This window comes from Idiotropiscis lumnitzeri, chromosome 21, assembly GCF_059441095.1.
Source record: "Idiotropiscis lumnitzeri isolate Australia: NSW breed Sydney's pygmy pipehorse chromosome 21, RoL_Ilum_1.0, whole genome shotgun sequence".
NCBI classification, from domain to species: Eukaryota; Metazoa; Chordata; class Actinopteri; order Syngnathiformes; family Syngnathidae; genus Idiotropiscis; species Idiotropiscis lumnitzeri.
This window is the reverse complement of record NC_142411.1, coordinates 9,477,010-9,495,871: the sequence shown is the minus strand read 5'-3', so window position 1 is coordinate 9,495,871 and position 18,862 is coordinate 9,477,010. Positions and strand designations below refer to the sequence as shown.

Below are 18,862 nucleotides of genomic sequence, written 5' to 3'. Positions count from 1 at the left end.
TATGGGGGGCGGGGGGGGGGTGGTTGGGAATAGATGTCTGGCGCCCTCCCTCAACTCGCGCTCACTTTCCGCAGCTCCTTTTCTCCCACGTTCAAACATGGCGAAACTCTTTAGGACCACTCCGCCACCTTCAACTCCATCCTCCTCCTCACCTTCATCTAAACAACCGCCACCAAGATCTTCACCCTGCTCCTCATCTCCGGCACAGTGATGACCCGGGAGGATGGAGAAGTTGTCGGCGAGCCTGTCGGAGATCTCCTGGAACCCGCTCGCGCTGCCGTTGGACACGGTAGTCAGCAAGTTCCGTCTGCCCACTCTGGTCCGCCTGGCCCACGGTAAGAGAATCAGACAGGAACGCAGGTGCTGCTTTGTTCTCGAAGCGTATCACTTGTAGAGTATTTGTAGCGTCTTTTTGAACGATACGTTGCTCGCCGTTCATGTGACAGAAAGTGACAAAATTCAAGTGTTGCAATACATAAAACTCCACAGCTAAACGACTGTATTTTGTAATTGTGATGATGACTTTGGAAAAACTGCGCAGGTTAAGTATGAAGTTTACAACAATCTGGGTTTTCATTTGCGGCCGGTTAGCAAAAATGGTTCACGTTTCCGGTCTAGGCTTACAAAATAAAACGCTATTCTTTAAACATTTTATTTTTTTATAGAGCGGTATTTTAAAGTTCTTCCATATTATACTTTCTCATACTAAACATAACAGCCATATAAATACTTATAGTAAAAATATGTGTCAAGAAGGTCATGTTTTTGAAAAGTAAAATTGATTTCCGTTCATTTCATTTGCTACTTTGAAGTGGTGGCAAAGTGTTCTTTCTTCTTCGAGTTAATCTTAAACCAGCGAGTTGCATAAGGACGTGATATGAAAGTCGTCAGTGTTTTTCTTGTAATATGCTTCGCTTGTTTCCAAAGTGAATGTGTCGCCTGCACGTCGGGGGGCTTGACTTTGGTGAACGAGCGGTGTGGGTGTTCTGTCCAAGTTGTTCTGGTCCGGAGCTGCCCGGAAAAGCCACAAAGTGTCTGTTGTGCTGCTAAAGTGCCGCTCAATTCTTTTCATATGTAAATGATGCAACGTGTCGGTGGATGCGCTGAATACTAAGGACCGAAGAAGGGAAAGTCTCCAGCTATGCGTCGTCGAGAAAAGCACGCACCTCATGCGTGTCACGCTCCATTTAATTGTAGGACCACGCACTTTGCTGCGCCCCCCTCGCCATGCTGAATACTTGCTTCTGCAACTAGACAGCACAAATGATAATTAATCACGAATAGATGAACATGCACTGTTTCCGTTTCGTATCGATAACAATAATTAACAACAGAGATTTATATGCAAATTCTGTATCTGACAAATGAACGCAAAAGGCACCAGCTGTGTCTCTCCATTGCAAGGCTTCAAACGCGATGTTTCAACACAGAGACTGGAAGAGTCACAGAAAGGCTCAGAAGTTGACATTGCAATAAATGTATAGGTTGCTTTGTGTACCAAACACTTGTTGTGAATTTTGACATGTGCATGCATGTTTCTCAGGTGAATGTGTTGAGGGTCTATCTGAGGAGGATGTGGTTCTACTCCACTCGTGTCGTCAGTGGACCACAGTCACCGCACATAGCTTAGAAGAAGGTCATTACGTCATCGGGCCCAAGATTGACATCCCTCTACAATACCAAGGTGAGAGGATACACTCCCTTGCACAGACAAGAACATACCCGATGGGTGCTCTGCCAGATGTTTCAAACCCAATGTGAACTTAAATTTACCGCTATAATACACCTTAAGAGACACTGGCCCGGTGTTTTGGACCATTTTCACTTCGGGGTGTACTCACTTTTGTTGCCATTTTTTGCCATTAATGACTGTGTGTTGGGGTATTTGTCAGGTCAATACATTTACAATGTCATGCATACTGTAAGAGGACTGCTTTACATTGTAGCATCTAACTTGCCCAATTCTGTCATACCACACCAAATCAACACTGGCCGTCCATTGACTGCAATGCTGGATGTGGGATGTATCTGCTCATTATGACCTCACCGAACCTCATCCCCGCGATCCCATTCATCAGACTGCTGGACCAGTCGTATTATTCACTGTGTAACTGGAGCTTTATGCCTCCTCTTCATTGCTTCCTCTACTGATGCAGTGCTGATGTCACCTCACACCACTCCCGCCACCCTGGCTCCTATTTGGAAGAATGAGAGAACATTTGGGGTCAAGTGAAGGAAGATGATTTTACTCTGAGATAAACACTTCATTTTGTTTTTTTTTGTTTTTTGTTTTTTTGACAGATAACACTTTTTGGTTCTTAGCACAATATATAATATATAATGTACTTTGTGTGTACAGATATATAAGGAATATGCTCATGATTACGTTTTGCCACTGGCAGTGATGAGCTAATGTCTGTGTGATGACTTCATCCAGGAAGTCCAAATATGCTTAGGAGGAGCGCAATATAGGTTTCCTTATGGGGATACACAACCGGATGCTCCTCTCTCTCTCTCTCTCTCTCTCTCTCTCTCTCTCTCTCTCTCTCTCCTGCTGTCTCTCTTCCCTCCTCCTCAAGTGATGACTGAGGACAGAAAAGCTGAATGATCCCATGTCATGAATGGGTCTCTGAAAATAAGTGGCGCCTCAGCGATTCCTGGCCTTAATGCTTTTTGCGGTTGAAAAGATGGATTTGTGGGACGTCATCGTTTAGAATCCTTACAAAACAAAACCTACATTATGCATAAACACGCATTGATGCGTACTATAATGGTCCACGTCCTTATTGTTTTTAGCAAGTGTTCTAACACAATATCTACATATTGCTCGATTAGCAGTAGCCTAGCTAGCATCTACGAGTGAGATATTTTCTATCATCTAAGGATCAGAAGCACCCAAGAATTCAAGGACACTTCGATTTTACCATGGATTGGTTTGAGTCAATGGAATTACGATTCGATATGGTAAACCTCAGTTTGAGAGGTTATGATTTAATTACATTTTTGTTGGCATTTTACATCCATTTGAATAAACCTGTCAGTATGGTAAATAGTGTAAAAGTTTTATACGAGGCATTTACAACATGGTGTCTAGCAAGCCACCAGGCACCTGATGATAAGCCCACGCTCCTGTTCTAAAAATAGCTTACCAGTGATGGGACATTGTGATTTTCTAGGAATGTCTTAGAATCAATCATTTGTAGAGAGCTATAGGAATAACGTGTTCCATGTTGGTATTTGTCTCATAATTATTATCAGAAGTCATTAACATGAACACATTCTTCATATAGATTATTATATTATAGGACTGGTGTTTGTAGGGGCATCCTTTGGCTTGTCACATCATTTCAAGCCAGTCCTCCTATTTTTAACATGTTTTGGACTCCCGGAATTCCCTGTTGTCACATTGAACCCGAGTTCAGTGCTTCAATTTCATCCAGCGAGGGGGGCGTTGGGATGCACCATTTGCTGGTATTGTTCTGTCATGTCTTGTTTGGCTTGAAAGTTGGCTGGAGATTGTCGGGGGGAATGCAGGGAAGAATGAAGGAGGGACTTGCTGGCAAATAAGATGCTGGAGTTTGGTATTCTGCTCTCCCTCTCAGACAAAAAAAAAAATCTCATCTCTCTCTCACGCAAGAAATAGGACCTTTGGGGCTTCTCAATGCCCGCACAGCATTCAGATCAACCTGTACGGGAACGAGTGAGAGGGCAATGGCATCTTAAAATGTTCTTTAACTTGGGTCCGCTTCGATGGAATTTAAAAAGTAGAACTGATCAAACAAAAACAAACAGCGTTACTCGTCTGCAACGCTGCCTGCTTCCCATCACAGAGTGGGGGAAGATTTACGGACGAAGGAGGGGACGACGACGTGAAAGAAAGGCAAGAGGGTTGTGTGTGTGCGTGAGTGTGTGAGTGTCTCCATGGTGATGTCTCTGCTCTGCGTGAGAATGGGGGCTCTTTACCGGTTGCCTTGACGACCATGTCGACTGTTGATTGGCTCCAGAGCTGGTCCCAGGTCAGAGGTCACTGAGGTGTCTTTGTGCTCATGTCATCCAAAACTGTGTGCACAGCAGATGTGTTTTTGTAGGAAGAAGAATGTTGGCAGTCAAAGGGGACACCCAAATATTTCTTACCTTCATTTCGAATCGGTTCTTTTGTACCCTTTATAAATGATACCTGGCCTTAACTCGCTTTTACCCTTTTGTTTCTCTTGTCCTCCACAGGAAAGTTCAAATTGCTGGATGAAGACAGAGACATCAGGGATCCCGTCCAGTATTTCTCCAGTGTGGAAGAGGTTGCTGGAGTGTTCCCCGACCGAGTCTTTGTCATGGAAACAATCACTTTCAGCGTCAAGGTTCATGCCTCGTTGCTTCTTTTTAGGAATGTGCCGACTTAACTACACTTGCGACATTATGTACACTCACTGACCAAAACATTTGGGACACACGCGCAATCACAGAGCTGTAAAACGTTTGTCTTAACTAGAATAGTGCTCAGTAGTGCGCGGAGCTCAGCCAAAGCGAACAATTGTAAACAAAGTGGCTGAGGGAGCTGATTGACAGACGTTGGGAACCGGGCTGACGAGAACGCGCGGAAACAATAACTTAATGAGCAAGATTTGGAAAATAGGCACATAATGAATCATATAAAACAAAAGACAGTTTATTCAAAACAACACAATTGTTATTATCCACTGTGAAGTGTTAAAGTAGAAACAATTACATTTAGGAATCTTTACTCATATATATAAAAGATTTATGACTATGGAAACTGTTTTGGGAAAAGAATCAAGAAAACTGCTCAAGTTTTTTTTTTTTTTTTAAATTTTTGGCTCAGATGGTTATAAAAGCATAGCATCATTTTCTCATTTTATTACACTGTCAGAGAGTTATGAATGTTATACAATATGGATTAATACATCATTCTGCTTGTAGTTTACCTTGGAGTATATCCACACTGCGTCACAGTGAGAAATATTGACGAGTTTGGTTCCCTTATTTAGCCACATATGAGGTGAAACGTTCCAAACACTCTCAGTATGATTTAGTGCAGTTCTACACCAAGTTCAACAACAATGAAAAACATTCTGGAAATAACATCTCAGACATGTTAGAATAAGTCAAAATCACCTACACGTAAGAGAGAGTAAAGACTGCTTACATTCTTTATTCATGCATGTGTGCAATTGCGCAGGTGGTTTCAGGCGAGTTCAGCGAGGACAGTGAGCCCTACAGCTTCACTCTGCAGGCTGGAGATGAGCTGTCACTCATGGGGAAGGCCGAGCTGCTATGTGCCACGCCAACGAAGGAAAAGACAGGATTGAGCGCACTGTTGAGACGCCTGGGAAAGACTCCTCGAAGTAAGAAAGGATCGTATACACGCTCTAAATGTTTTTTTCGATACAGTTTGGAGGGGTGGAGAACCGTCTCGCGTAATTTATTTGGAATATTTTGACCTATCACGTGGCTGTGAAGTACAGCAATCGAAATATTAGATCTGATTAAGGTAGGTTAGACGGCAACAGATTAGATGGATCTCAGTTTGGTGTAGTGTCGTTCTACATTTTCGAAATTGCAAAAATCTTGTGCTTTTTTAAAATTTTATTTATTTACTTGTTTATTTTTATTTTTTTTTTTACGTGTTTAAAAATTTCAATCTGAAATCTGAATTTTATCTAAATCCTCTTTCTGTTTTTCGTACCAAAACTGACTAGAATGGCAGCACCATGCCATAAGGCATCTGGAATACTTGGAAAATATGAGGAAGAAAGAGTAAGAAGTAAAGCACTGTGGGCAGAAACCAGTTTGGTCAATTTGTCATTCACTACGTCGGTCTGATTAATTTGACAAATTGTTAACCTAAATGAAATCTGAAGTGTTGAAAATAGCTTGTGAACTTCAATGATACAATGTCTGATTTGTATTTTTCTTCCCTTAAAGGAGACGTCAACACCAACATTTTGTTTACAGTAAAATGTTCCATGTGCCTTTACTAAACTAAACATGGCATTCTGATCAGTATCGCGATTGCGAAATATGAGTTAAACCCGTTTGGAGCAATTTTGTCACTTTTGTTGACTGAAAATGATATCACAGTTGCTTAGGATTCAGGTAACAACCAATCACGGCTCACCTGTTTTCTGAAGCTCAGCCGTGATTGGTTGTTGAACAGAAGTGACCCAATGGACGCTCAGTGAAAGGGATCAAACCGGGCGTATTTTACTGCTTAACGCATTTTAAACAATTAATAAAGGCAATTGTAAACATTATTTGTGGTCTATATACAAACACTTCAGGCTGCTTCCTGATTGGCTCTCGTTCAGTTTCATGACATGGGGTGAGTATTGGTACATGTGTTGCACATTGCATCTAATGATCATCTTTTCTTTGTGTTTAGGTAAAACTCCCTGCCTGGTGTGTATGAACCATCGCACTAATCAGAGCGTCAGCTTGCCTTTTGCTTGCCGTGGACGCTTTTGCACACGCTCCCCTTTGGAGCAAGGCATGCTGGGCGGAGAGCACACGGTGCGCAGCATCATCGAGAGGGTTCGCCTCCCCGTCAACGTGTCCGTACCATCCCGTCCACCGCGGAATCCCTATGATCGCCACGCGGTGCGAGAAGGCCACCGCTTCAAGCTGCTCAACATCGTCAGCAAGACGGTGGTACTCTGCATGGTACTTCGCCAACAGGAAGTTTCACCCTCCCACTTCCTGCTGCTACGCTGCATGCCCCGGTTCGACGTGGCCGAGGCCTCCGTGCACACGGCAGCCCTGGAGAGCCTGCTTTTGCGATACGCCTTCGACCCTGACGCCTACTCTCGAGCTGTGAGGGAAACCCGTCCCGAGTTGGAGTGTATGACGGAGGAGTGTGTGAGCCCGCGTCGCTCGCGCGTCTGTGTATCGGCGCAGGACTCGTTGGCGCCGGCCCTGCAGCAGCTGTCAATGTGCAACTACGGGGGCGGGGTCCCGGACAGCCTATCGCTGCGCTGCAGGGACTCTCTTGGGGTCCAGGTAGGGGAGGGACCAGGTGAGGAAAGGGAGTATGTGACCCCTGAGTGGACCGAAGCTGAAATGAGGACCACTGAGGAGATACCTTATGAGGAGCTTTGGACCAGTCAGAATGCAGACGGCCTAGGAAAGGAACCAAATCTCATTTCCTTTCATTCATCCTCCTCAATGGATGGGTCCCTGGGCACCGTGGTGACAACCGTGACTGCTCCACCGCCCGTACCGCCAAAATCTGATGCTGTGAGTTCCCCCACAACACAGAATCTGCTTCTTAGGCATGTGGATGTTGCTCATGAATTATTTGTGATTTTAAACCACACTTACACAAACAAACACTTCCTGGAAAGCTTGCCACACACTCAAAACATAAATGTCTACAATATTTTAATTACTGATGCATAGTGTTATTTCTCCATGCTCATCACGGATACAATCGGTATGGATTTTTCATTCCAGTTAATTTTTCTTTTGGCTTGACTCATTTCTGTTAGTTTTAATTATTTTTTTAGCACCAGTTTGTTGGTTTTATTAGTTTTTATTATATTTTTTTCTGAAAATGCTTCATTTTTGTTTCGTTTTTATTAGTTTTGTAATTAGTTTTTTCATATAAGTAGTCTTTGCTGAGTTAACGATTTAAAAAAAAAGTCACTAAGTATTGTGTAATAAAGTAAACTGCAATTCTTAAACTTCCTTATTCGGTATAGACTTGTAGCAAAACTAAAATAAATACACTTAAAATGAGCTCGAAAAGCTCATGTATGACATTGACAAAGATGAAAACGAATGACATTTTGGCTTTAATTATAGTTAGTTTTATAAAGATGGGTCAGTTAGTTTTCAATGTTGTTTTAAATTGCACTCTTTAAATCATGGTAGCTGACGACAGAATTGAAATGACGTGCGGAAGCTCATGCCGCCATCTGAATTATATAGCCTGACTCACTATCGACTGTGTTGCTCATTCCCTGAAATTCAGTCTGCCAAACTTTGTGCGTGCGTGTGTGGAAAGAGCATAGTTAAGAATTTTGTCGGAAGTATAAAGGTCACCCAAGTTTGACATTTACCAACCAGAACACAAGGCAACAGTACACACAAACACACACACACTGCGCCTGCTGCGGTTCTTATTTTGTGTGTGTGCATGTGCATGACTCTGTAGGTGAGAGAGGAGTGTCGCTACTTGATTGCTCCTCCAGTCCCTCCCCGCGGCTCTAAACTGGGCTCCATCTCCAGCCCGGCCCCCAGCCCTCCGGTCCCCCCTCGCTTCACCAAGGGCTCCACTTCCCCCAGACCTAATCTTTCGTTCTACTCCTCAGGACTGCAGGACAGGTACAGTTACCTACCTTTTTTTTCAGTTAATGGAAACAAATCATCATTTTAAAATTTCATATGACTTACTCTTTAAAATGTTTCATTTTTATTCTTTAGTAATCAGCAGTAGAACAACTGCACCACTAAAAACACCCATTTCTGAATGAAAAGGGGACAAAATTATCCTTTTTCTCAGAAGAAATATGTCAAGCGTAACAGTAACTTTGAAATTAATTTGCTTTTTTGAAACGTAAAACTATCAAACATCAAAACAAAAAAAAAAACATACATGACGTTTGTATACTTTGTAGTAAATGTATAGATTCAATTTGATGACTATAAACACCCACAACAGTGAATGAGTTCATTTTTATACTTAATGAACAAAATTTGATGGCAAAATTCTTGTATAAAAATAAATTACGTTTGTTTTTAGAATGAAGTATCGATAGCTCATGCTACTATGTATATATATTTTAAAATGCAATGGGAACATTCTTGGAAAACTACGACCAAATTAAAATCCTTTAAGCACTTATATTTTATTCATGTTGATTGACGCTTATGTTAATAAGTTTTCTCTTTTGTGTTCCAGCTGCTCGCACTCCCCAGATAATTCCCTCTACTGTTACCCTTGTTCCTGGGCCGACTGTCCCGCCCCCAACTCCACCAATCATGAGTCAGTCTCGAGCATTCCCGCCGACACTACAGCCAACCCTCAGACGGCTCAAGCCACCTGGGCTGAGCCGTGGTTGGACTGCTTCACCACCGGGCCTCGACTGAGACCTCCACCCCCGCAAAGTCGCTTTGCGCCTTTCGGTGCTTTGAACCCTTTCAACCGTCAGTCCCCTTGCCCGTCACCTGAGCCTGCGGACAGCCCAGAATCCTCTAGAGGTGCAGAGGGAGGCGGGACAAGCACAGGGGCGAACGACGGCTCGGCCGCTCCTGCCGACTCGACCTGGCGTCCTCCCGCAGACTTGTCTGCGTTGTCATTGGAGGAAGTGTCGGCCTGTCTGCGCTTCATCGGCCTATCGGAGGCTGCCGTGTCCATATTCCAGAGGGAGCGAATCGATGGCAGCCTCTTGGTCCAGCTGACCGAGGACATCCTGTCACATGACTTTCACCTGAGCCGACTCCATGTCACTAAGATCACACAGTTCATACAAGGGTGGAGGCCCAAGATCTAACAAACACAAATTCCCTGTCAAACGATCCATATCAATGTGACTCCAGTCGAGGTTTCAAACAAGTGCTACATTATGAATCAGTTAGGTACCCTTCATAACTTTCCACAATAAAAATATACAAATTGCATATCAACCTAAACCAAACTGTATTACTTGGAAGAAGCAGGGTGAGAATGTGCCTTCTTAGCCATCCTAAGTGTGCCTTCAACTGTAACCAAGTGAGACTTGAATGAAACCTCTTCCACCAAGTCTGCATCAGACACGTCTTTGGCGGTCACATGCCGACTTGTTTCCTATCTGAATCCCAGACTGGAAGTGTTTTACTAACAAATGCCATGACATACTTAAGATATTTGATTGTGTCATTGGCACAGCTTCAGTCAAATAGAAGACAGACCCAATGCAAAGCATTGCAGAGAGAATATTCACATATGCGATGCTGATTTTAAATCAAGTATCTTTACCACAGTCGAGGTTTATGATGCCATTTAATTGTCCAATTTGGCCTCTTTTTCAGACAATTGAAACCTTAAAAATAACTTGAATTTTGTGCCTATCTACTGAAAGATAATCTGCAATCCATAAAATGAATATTTGCAGCTTTCTGAAATGGGTGTCATTTTTGTTTGCAAGACATTATTGGTTTTGTTAGAACATTCCCTCTTTGGATAACACAATGCTGTGCTTCCAAAAATAGTTTTTAAAATGTACCTCAGATCACTTTCAAATGTTTAATTTAGCCATGCATAAATAAATTAAATCATGCTTGGTGACATTCTGGTTGCATTTCATCAGCAAATGTAATGAAACAACTTTTTTGTTTTAGAATACATGTTATTTTACGGTTGCTATGTGTGGGGAATTATGCAGTTAAATTGTTGCATTTTCAAGTAAATTCTCTCACATTATTTTTTTCTGAACTAATTAAAATCACAATTTGATTTCATTGGGAATAAAAAGAGTGTACAAATAATTTATGTGCAAGACAAAAAATGCCCATGTTTTTTTTAATTCAGTACCTGTCTTTGTTATTTGAACATATTGTAGCTGCAACAATAGTGGAGTCAGATGTACAAAGTGCTAAACAATGAAATTAATTATCATGAACTGTTACAAATGCATGATTTAAAAAAAACCTTATATATGAGCTGTGTCCAGTTAAATACAAAGCAGCACTCTCAAATATGCCCATAAATAATTTTTTAAACTTTAACTCGGATCAGGGCAACATTCATATTTTTTATAGGCAACACTGACTTCAAAGTTAAAGCCATACGTCTAAAATGGCAACGGCATGGTGGAGTGGTGCTTAGTGCTCATGTGGGTTACCTCCGAGTAGCCCACTAGTTTCTACATTGTCCTTTTGTTTGTCTGTATATATGCACTGGAATTGCCTCAAGTCCAAAATCAGATGGGATGGGTTCCAGTTAACCTCTGATGAGGACAAGATCTTTACAAAATAGACTGATGGAGTTCCAAAGGCTCATTATCGAGTAATCACATTCAGTGTCACACTTGACTGTACAAGAACATCACAGCTATTTTAATTTAATATTTTGGGGAAAAAAAGTTATCTTGTATTGCCTTAGTTGCACAGAAGGTGCTCGTTTGCATTAAGTGGACACTTCATTAGGTACAATGCCAAATGCAGTTCAATACAAAAGCACAAGAAACATTTCTCACTTTTTAAAGCTAATGTTCATAGACAACAGGTGTTACCCAAAATCCCGTTCGCTACATGACAAGAAAAAATATCAAGTTGTTCTCAATTGGGTGGAATGGACATTGTACACCAATTAAAGTACAACTACAAGAGTAAATTTACTTTTAAAATGAAAATAAAATAATTATTGGAACGCTTGTCTCATCTCTTGTACTGGATTCTCAGAATAACCCAATTCACCTCGTTTTTGTGGCCAGGGACGTGTAAACTCAACTCACAAGTGACTAGTGTCGCATTTATGCTAAATTTGACCTTGAACTTTTTGACCCAGAAGTATTGTTGTAACAGTCTGTCTTGGCAAAATATGAATGAAAAATGCTCCAGAGAACCATCCCTACCTACCTTAAAGGAATAAAACAATAGAACACTACCAACATCATAGATCGGTATAATTGTGAACTTAAAACGGATGACGTTATTTGGGGAAAAAGAATGTTAAAAATTATCAAAAGGTTTTTTGTTTCTGTCTTACACTATGCGTGTGGATTTAGTCCAAGAGATGCTTATAAATTGTGGCCCATATTTATGATGATGGGTGGTGGGATCAATTGTGGAACTTCTTACTGGAGTCTTTCGCGTGGTCCAGTAAGAGCTGGCACGGTGTGAACTGGTTTCCGTACACTTCCTCGAAACGCCTCATGGTGCTGACGAGACGCTCTGCTCCGAATGAGTCCACAAACCTGAATGGACCTTAAAATGCACCCAGGAGCAAATATGAGACAGCAGTATTGATTATAAGTGGATCAATATAAGCAAACTGGTCACTTCTAGACTCATTTATTTGGGTCATGATGTGAATGTGTGTTCGTGCAACTTACCACCCAGGCAAGGAGGAAATCCAAGCCCAAACACAGCCCCAATGTCGCCCTCTACTGGATTTGTCAGGATTCCCTCTTGAAGACACAACACAGCCTCATTCACAAAGCGAGACACAAGCCGATACTGGATGTCAGAGTCCGAAGAACTGCAACAAACGAAAGATGACTTTTAACCGAGAGACCGACTACATAGTAAGTATAAATCAAAAGCTGTCGCCTTACACGGCGGGAGGGGCAGTAAGTTTGTATTTTTGGAGAATTGCTTCAGCATCAGAATTCACACTCTTGTCTTTTTTTCCTTTGCCATAGATGAAGCAGCCTTTTCCCGATTTACGACCTACAGAAAAAAATGTAAGTACACAAAAACACTGCAATAAATAATTGTCATGTTGTCAAAGTGTTTTTTAATGTCCTTTCTAAATGGTAATTCATTGGTGGTTTAAAGTGGGACTTTTTTTTAAAGGTCCAGTACAAGGGCAGGAAAATGGATGGATGAAAATGTTACCCTTGAATCCTTTCTCCACCATGGTCTTAAGAACCTCCACATTTCCACCTCCAAAGCGAGAACCAAAAGCTTTGCCAAGATCCTACAATCAAATACAGTAAATGTTACACATTATTATGTATAATCACAATTCTTCTCTGATTGTTAGTCGGTGTGGACTTCCCCTGAGAGCAGGCCTCAAAAGTTCAGGTTAAATCACATGACTCTGGAATTAAACAATTGTACCTCGGCCACATGAGCTGCCACATCAATACCAACTTCATCGGCAAGCGTTGCCGCGCCGACTGGAAAACCAAAGCTGGTTGTCAGGTTGTCAAGCATCTTTGGACCCACACCCTCCTGTGTTACACACAAATGAACATAACTGCTGAGTGGCTATTTTAGGATGTATCCATTGTTTATGGGGTTACCAGATGTGTAGAAAATCGTTAGTTACCTGAAGCACCCTGACAGCTTCTGCCAACATGGGAGCCAAGCAGCGAGTGGTGTAAAAACCAGGACCATCCTGGATTCCAAATGGGGAGCAGTAACAAAGATAAAGAGACTTAAACCACTTCAACCAATAGTTTTACAAAATGCTTTTTACATTGTTGACACAGCCACTGCAGGACCATACCACCCACTCAGTGGCAACACAAGTACTACTTTAGAGAGGATCCGCTCTTACCCCGACAACAATGACGATCTTGCCCTGTTTGAGGCCGACACTCACAGCTGATGCCAGCGTGTCCTTGGATGTTTTATCAGTGGTGATGATCTCGAGCAGCTGCATTTTATCGACTGGTGAGAAGTAGTGCATGCCAATCACCTGTGCATCACATAATGACATTATAACAGATTCATGTCAGCATTATTTTTACCGACTGTGAAACAAACAGCAGCCTTAGTTATTTGTATGTTCTGGGGCTGCTTTGCTAAATTTGGCACAGTATGTCTCGTGAACCTGTGCTGGGTGTAAATGAATCTCAAAAACTGACAACATTCTGGAGCGAAATCTTATGGCCTCTGTACAATCTGATGGCCTCTGTTAGGTACCATATTTTTACGGCCAAAAGACGCGCTGAATATAAGGGCGCAGCACCAGTTGAGGGTGCTATTTTTGTATTTATTTATTTCTTACTTAGACTGGGCGCGCCGCACTACGAGGCACGTGTTAGCATGCTAGCTCGCGCATGCTAGCTCGCGCATGCTAGCTCGCAAAACATGCATCTCTCATGCCATTCCTAGCACCAAAAGAAATTATGATAACACAAAAACACGACTGAGGCATTCTGGGAGATTATCACGCTGAGGCATTCTGGGAAATTATCACACTGAGGCATTCTGGGAGATTATCACACTGAGGCATTCTGGGACCTTATCAGGTGAGAGATGTGAGTGGTGTTTTGTTTTTTTTTCAGTCTGTTGTCTAAACATTTGATGTTTCTTGCTTGCAATAACATGAATAATAAAACAGACTACGACATTGTGGACAGCTGCCCTTTTGTCCAGCTTTCTCTTGCACCGTCACTGAAAAAACATTCACATAAATGTATTTGTCACACTCAATTTGTAGCATTGATGTCTCAGACTTTGGCCAGCAGGGTGTGCGAACATGCACTCTGCAATGCCCCAAAGGGACAGGCTCGATGGCCGGGAGAGTTGTTCAGTCTATAGAATAGGCACGACGCATGACAGGGTGGCATCATTTGTTTAGGGGGAAATTAGAGACTTTAAAGTGCGCCTTATGGTCACGAAAATACAGTAGCTTGGTTGCAGTTGCACGTCAGGCGTCAGGACACAGACACACAGCAAATACAAATAACATAATGGCTAACAAGAAAAACATCTGACTATTTTGAAGAGAACTAAGACTATTGGACTTGTGTAAATTGTTTGAATGTCGTCATTCCTTAAAAGGTTGTGCAAAAAAATATTAAGGAATGCTGGCATAATTTTTTCGTCTTTGTTTTTTGCAAAATATTTTGGTTGGCCCACAAAATCAAACAATGTCTGATTTTTATTTCATTGGTTAATTTTTACTCATTTTAAAAAGATAAGCAAATTAATATAAGTAGTTATTTGTGAAATGCGCTATATAAATAAAGTTGTATTGTATTGTAACGTAAACTATGGATGACCTTATATTTATTCTTCAACCACGCATTTCTCAATATTTTGATACAGCTAATGGATCGTATGTCATTTAGTGTACTAATACAGTATGTGAGTGTCTTTTCACCTTTTCAGGTCGTTTGCTCCCAGCAGCAATATCCTTAATGGGCAGTGCTGAAGTGTTGGAGGCAAACACGCAGTGAGGAGCGATCACCTGGACACAGATGAGGAAATCTAGCTGGAAAAAATGTCCTACTTTTGGATTGATATGATGATGATTCACTTACTGCTTCTATCTCCTTGAGGACTTTGTGTTTAACGTCGATGTCCTCAAACACAGCCTCGATCACCATGTCGGCGGACGAGAAGCCCGTGAAGTCGAGCTGGGCTGAGAGGTTGGACAGCGTTGCGTCGCGATCAAAAGAGGACAGTGTCTTCTTCTTCACCTTCATGTTGAGACTAACGATAAAAGATTTGTTCCTTTCCTGTTGCGGGTTAGGAGGGAAATGGAAAATGAGTGCAAGTATTACCCTTTGTAGACCTGTTCTTCTCCTCTGCTGATGCCCTCGACTGTGGTGTCCTTCAGTATGGTGTTGAGTCCCTTGTCTATGGATACCTGAGCAATACCTGCACCCATTAGTCCTGCACCCAGGATTGCGAGAGTTCTGGCAGACAGAGCAGACGCAAATTGTCAGCGGTTTCATTTGGTGGCGTGACAGCGTGAAACGACAAGGACACTTCATTAGGTACACCTGCGAAATTTCAGACACTCCTGGCTGAATATGCAAAGTTGAACCAAACATACAGTATTGTAGAGCTCTTACTTGACTTCCTTTTGTGGGGTCCCATATCGGTTCTTCTTACAAGTCACTTGACCGTGGTAAAGGCCGATCAAAGCTTTGGACTCGGATGTCACGGCCAGTTTACCAAAGTTCTGTGCAAGAGCCAAAAGTAGAAAAGAGGAGTTAAGAATATAATCTGAAGAGGTTCTCAAGCTCTTTATGGTTTTCCTTCAAAAACCAGGCTCCTCTCCAGTGGAAACATTGTGAATCTCTCTCCCTGGGGAAACAGACACTCACTTTATATTTAAAAGGAGTTGCCTTTTTTTGGACAAATTTATATTTAGGAGTGACTGCTATGGGCCTAGACTGCTCAGGGACGTCCCATGACGCAATAAGCTCCTCTCTTTGCATCCATCCATTTGGATTTATTTCACCAATAAAACTTTATCTTCTCCCGGGTGTCGTATTTTACATTTTCGTCTCTCCCCTGAATATAGTGGCTATTCGCACTGTTATTTTGTATTTTATCTCATTACTATCATGTGAAATAATAAAGACAACTAACATACCTCCGCTTCAGCCCGATAGCCTGCTTCTCTTCCCTCCTCCACTCCTGTCTTGATTGACTACACGTATGTAGAGTGACACACACACACACACCCACGCCCACACACACATGTGTAAACGCACGCTTGCACAATAGTTGAGTCCTGTGTTTTAATTTTATTGCTGATCGCCACATTCTGGATTGACTACCTCAATGATTTTGACAGGAGCGGGGTAGAGTCCTTTTGTTTGTTTCTGAACCTTCTCACTGACTGTCTTGTAGATTTTCTTCTTTACTGGGCCGAGACTCATCACTGTGTCCTGTAACTCTAAACACGCACACAAAGTCAAAGTCCATCGGGACATTAAACAAACCACTGAGATTTGAACGACCACAATGTCACTTACTTTGCATGACACTTTTCTCTTTTGCAAGGGCGACCATCTTATTGGCGATACCTTTGGCCACGCCTACTGCCACTTCCTCCAAGTAGTCCATCGTTCTCTCCTCCGCCGGCTTCACACCAGGACCTGGAGTTGTGGGACACAGTTAGGCCGAGTCACTACATCGAAAGGGAGGTATAATTCTCGTATTTCTCACTTCTTTAGTAATTCTATTTACTGACCTGAATCACCGGTATAAAAAAATTGTCTTGACAACCAATAATTTACTGAATATGAATTACATTCTAATGATGTTTTAAGAAAAAAAAAGAACCTGATGCCATTCATTGCTGTTGATGTTGATAGTCCAGTAAAATGTAGAAGTTTAAAAAAAAAAACGTCGAGCAGAACACATACCTAGAGGGTCCACAAGCTGGTGCACTAGGCCCATCTTCTTAGCTTTATCAGCACGGATATTTCTGCCTGTCAGCATCATGTCAAATGCACCAGGGAGACCCACCTAAACACACACACCGCACACAAACACATCAACTAATAAACCCCTTGAGAGGCTTGACCTTAAAATACTCTTGTGGAATTCATTTGCCACTAGCACAAAAATGTGGCAGAGCTTATGAGCCTTTAGCAATGACTGATTAAGATGTGTGTGTGGTTATATACCATTTGGGGTAATCTCTGGGTGCCACCCGCTCCAGGCAGCAGTCCGAGCATGACCTCTGGTGTTCCCAGTATTGTTTTCCGACTTTTGGTAGCGATCCGATACTGGCAGGATATGGCAAACTACACAGAAGACACAAGGGTTCACCTTAAACAGATATTTCCAATTTATTCTGGTTATTTTAGACATAGGCACCAGCTCACGCGTGCGCGCACACACACACCTCAAGGCCTCCACCCAAACAGGAGCCATTGATGGCGGCAACAATGGGGATGGGAGATTTCTCAATCTTCTCGAACATCTTCTGACCTTCCTGAGAGAGTCGGGTAACCTCCTCACTACTCTTACAGGCCTGGATCATACTGAAAAGAAAAAGACAGTCATTACATACTCCTCACATGTAGTATGGAAAGTACAAAACTTGAATCTTACTTGATGTCTGCCCCGGCAATAAAGCAGCCAGGCTTGCTGGAGATAAGGACAGCACTTTTCACAGATCCGTTCGACCAGATCTCGCTCATCACATCTGTTAGCTCAGATTGCATCTGAACAGACAGTGTGTTCACCTGCACAAACACATGAATAATCATGTCATGAGTCAGGAAAAAAAAGAGTGTCTCATTCCTAAACGCAGACTCACCTTTGATGCCGGATCATTGAGTCGGATAACCGCAACATCATCCTTAAGCTCGTAACTGACATGTGTTCGTGCTTAATGGAGAAAACAGTCAAATATGGTTGAAACATTTAGCACTATTAGTATCTACAACTTAACACCTGTCCCAAGAGGATGTAAGCGCCAAATTGTTCTGAACAATGTTCTTAAGCAAAGACAAACTATGTAGCAAGATGTTTTACAAGTGGGAGGGATTAAAAGAAGCCAAAAGCAAAAAAGTTTGCCCATGTTGGACCATGAAGTAGATAGCTACCTGCCAGTGACGAGGACACAGAGATGCTCCGTCTTGCATGACCTATGAAACAAGAGACGCATTATGTTTTTAATCTACAGTGCTCATTGTGACATTGGTAAATCCAGTTTGATATTTTTGCACCAATGCTTTTATTTGACAGTACAGACTCCAGTCCTGTTGTATTTTTTCCCAACTTCTTGTAAATCAAAGCTCTGTATATTGTCTATCACTATTTTAGACTCCTTTATCTTGTGTTGTTACACCTCTATTTCTTTTCATCTTAGGTTGACATCCACGAAAAGTAAGAATTTTATTGTACTGTGCAGCAAAACATAATTTTTTTATGTTCAGAATCACCACAATAAACACTTTAAATCTTGGATCTTCTGATCGAGATATTTCAAGGAATTTTCATTAGTAAATCTTGGATCTTCTGATTGAGATATTTCAAGGAATTTTCATTAGTGGGGAAAAAACGTCAAATCAAAGCACATCCAGTATAAACAGTACACTTATGAGTACAGCTACATTTGTAAAATAGTTTTTAGCACCACCATGCGTCACCTCTAAATATTGTTGCTCTGATCTAGGTGAAGGTTCACCTCGGCTCGCTCACAATGAAACTGTCAGGCTTAGCGTTACTGGTAAATTCAGTGATGCTATGCATTTGAAGTAGTAGATTATTATGTGTGTTTTTGTCACGTACCTGACAGGAGGAAGTATTTCCTTGAAGGAAATCTACAGAAATAGCTGGCACAAAGAGTAGCAGCCATGTCTAACTGAAAGCGGAGACTAAACTGCAGAGGGCGCAACACATTTTGGAGAGTCGCTTGACATAAGGACCACGAGTCCCAATGATATCGCCATGATATAATCTTTTAAAAGTCAAACAATTATAAAAAGAAAAGTATTGA

At 41.9% G+C, this 18,862-nt stretch overlaps 2 protein-coding genes across 3 annotated transcripts; one reads left to right on the top strand and one right to left on the bottom strand.

Annotated features, from left to right (window-relative positions):
• The first annotated feature begins 54 nt into the window (after positions 1-54).
• Positions 55-11,381, top strand: garem2 (GRB2 associated regulator of MAPK1 subtype 2). 2 transcript variants are annotated; one of them, XM_088285719.1, is made up of 7 exons: positions 55-335; positions 1,544-1,684; positions 4,225-4,355; positions 5,195-5,360; positions 6,398-7,248; positions 8,168-8,337; positions 8,915-11,380. In XM_088285719.1, exons 1-7 carry the CDS (start codon positions 224-226, stop codon positions 9,504-9,506), a joined length of 2,163 nt encoding a protein of 720 aa, XP_088141845.1. In that variant the 5' UTR covers positions 55-223; the 3' UTR covers positions 9,507-11,380. The 2 variants fall into 2 exon arrangements, with proteins under 2 accessions (XP_088141845.1, XP_088141846.1); XM_088285720.1 differs by lacking the exon at positions 55-335 and adding an exon at positions 1,091-1,193 and having other exon boundaries at positions 8,915-11,381.
• hadhaa (hydroxyacyl-CoA dehydrogenase trifunctional multienzyme complex subunit alpha a) lies at positions 10,480-18,753 on the bottom strand. Its single transcript, XM_088285718.1, has 21 exons — positions 18,655-18,753; positions 17,967-18,008; positions 17,678-17,748; positions 17,470-17,603; positions 17,261-17,399; positions 17,040-17,159; positions 16,776-16,878; positions 16,383-16,505; positions 16,185-16,303; positions 15,998-16,054; positions 15,471-15,580; positions 15,177-15,311; positions 14,934-15,105; positions 14,774-14,860; positions 13,220-13,360; positions 12,989-13,057; positions 12,778-12,891; positions 12,553-12,634; positions 12,270-12,384; positions 12,048-12,193; positions 10,480-11,919 (listed from the first exon to the last, which is right to left on the bottom strand). The coding sequence occupies exons 1-21, from the start codon at positions 18,719-18,721 to the stop codon at positions 11,774-11,776; spliced, it is 2,292 nt and encodes a 763-aa protein (XP_088141844.1). The 5' UTR covers positions 18,722-18,753; the 3' UTR covers positions 10,480-11,773.
• Between the last annotated feature and the right edge of the window lie 109 nt (positions 18,754-18,862).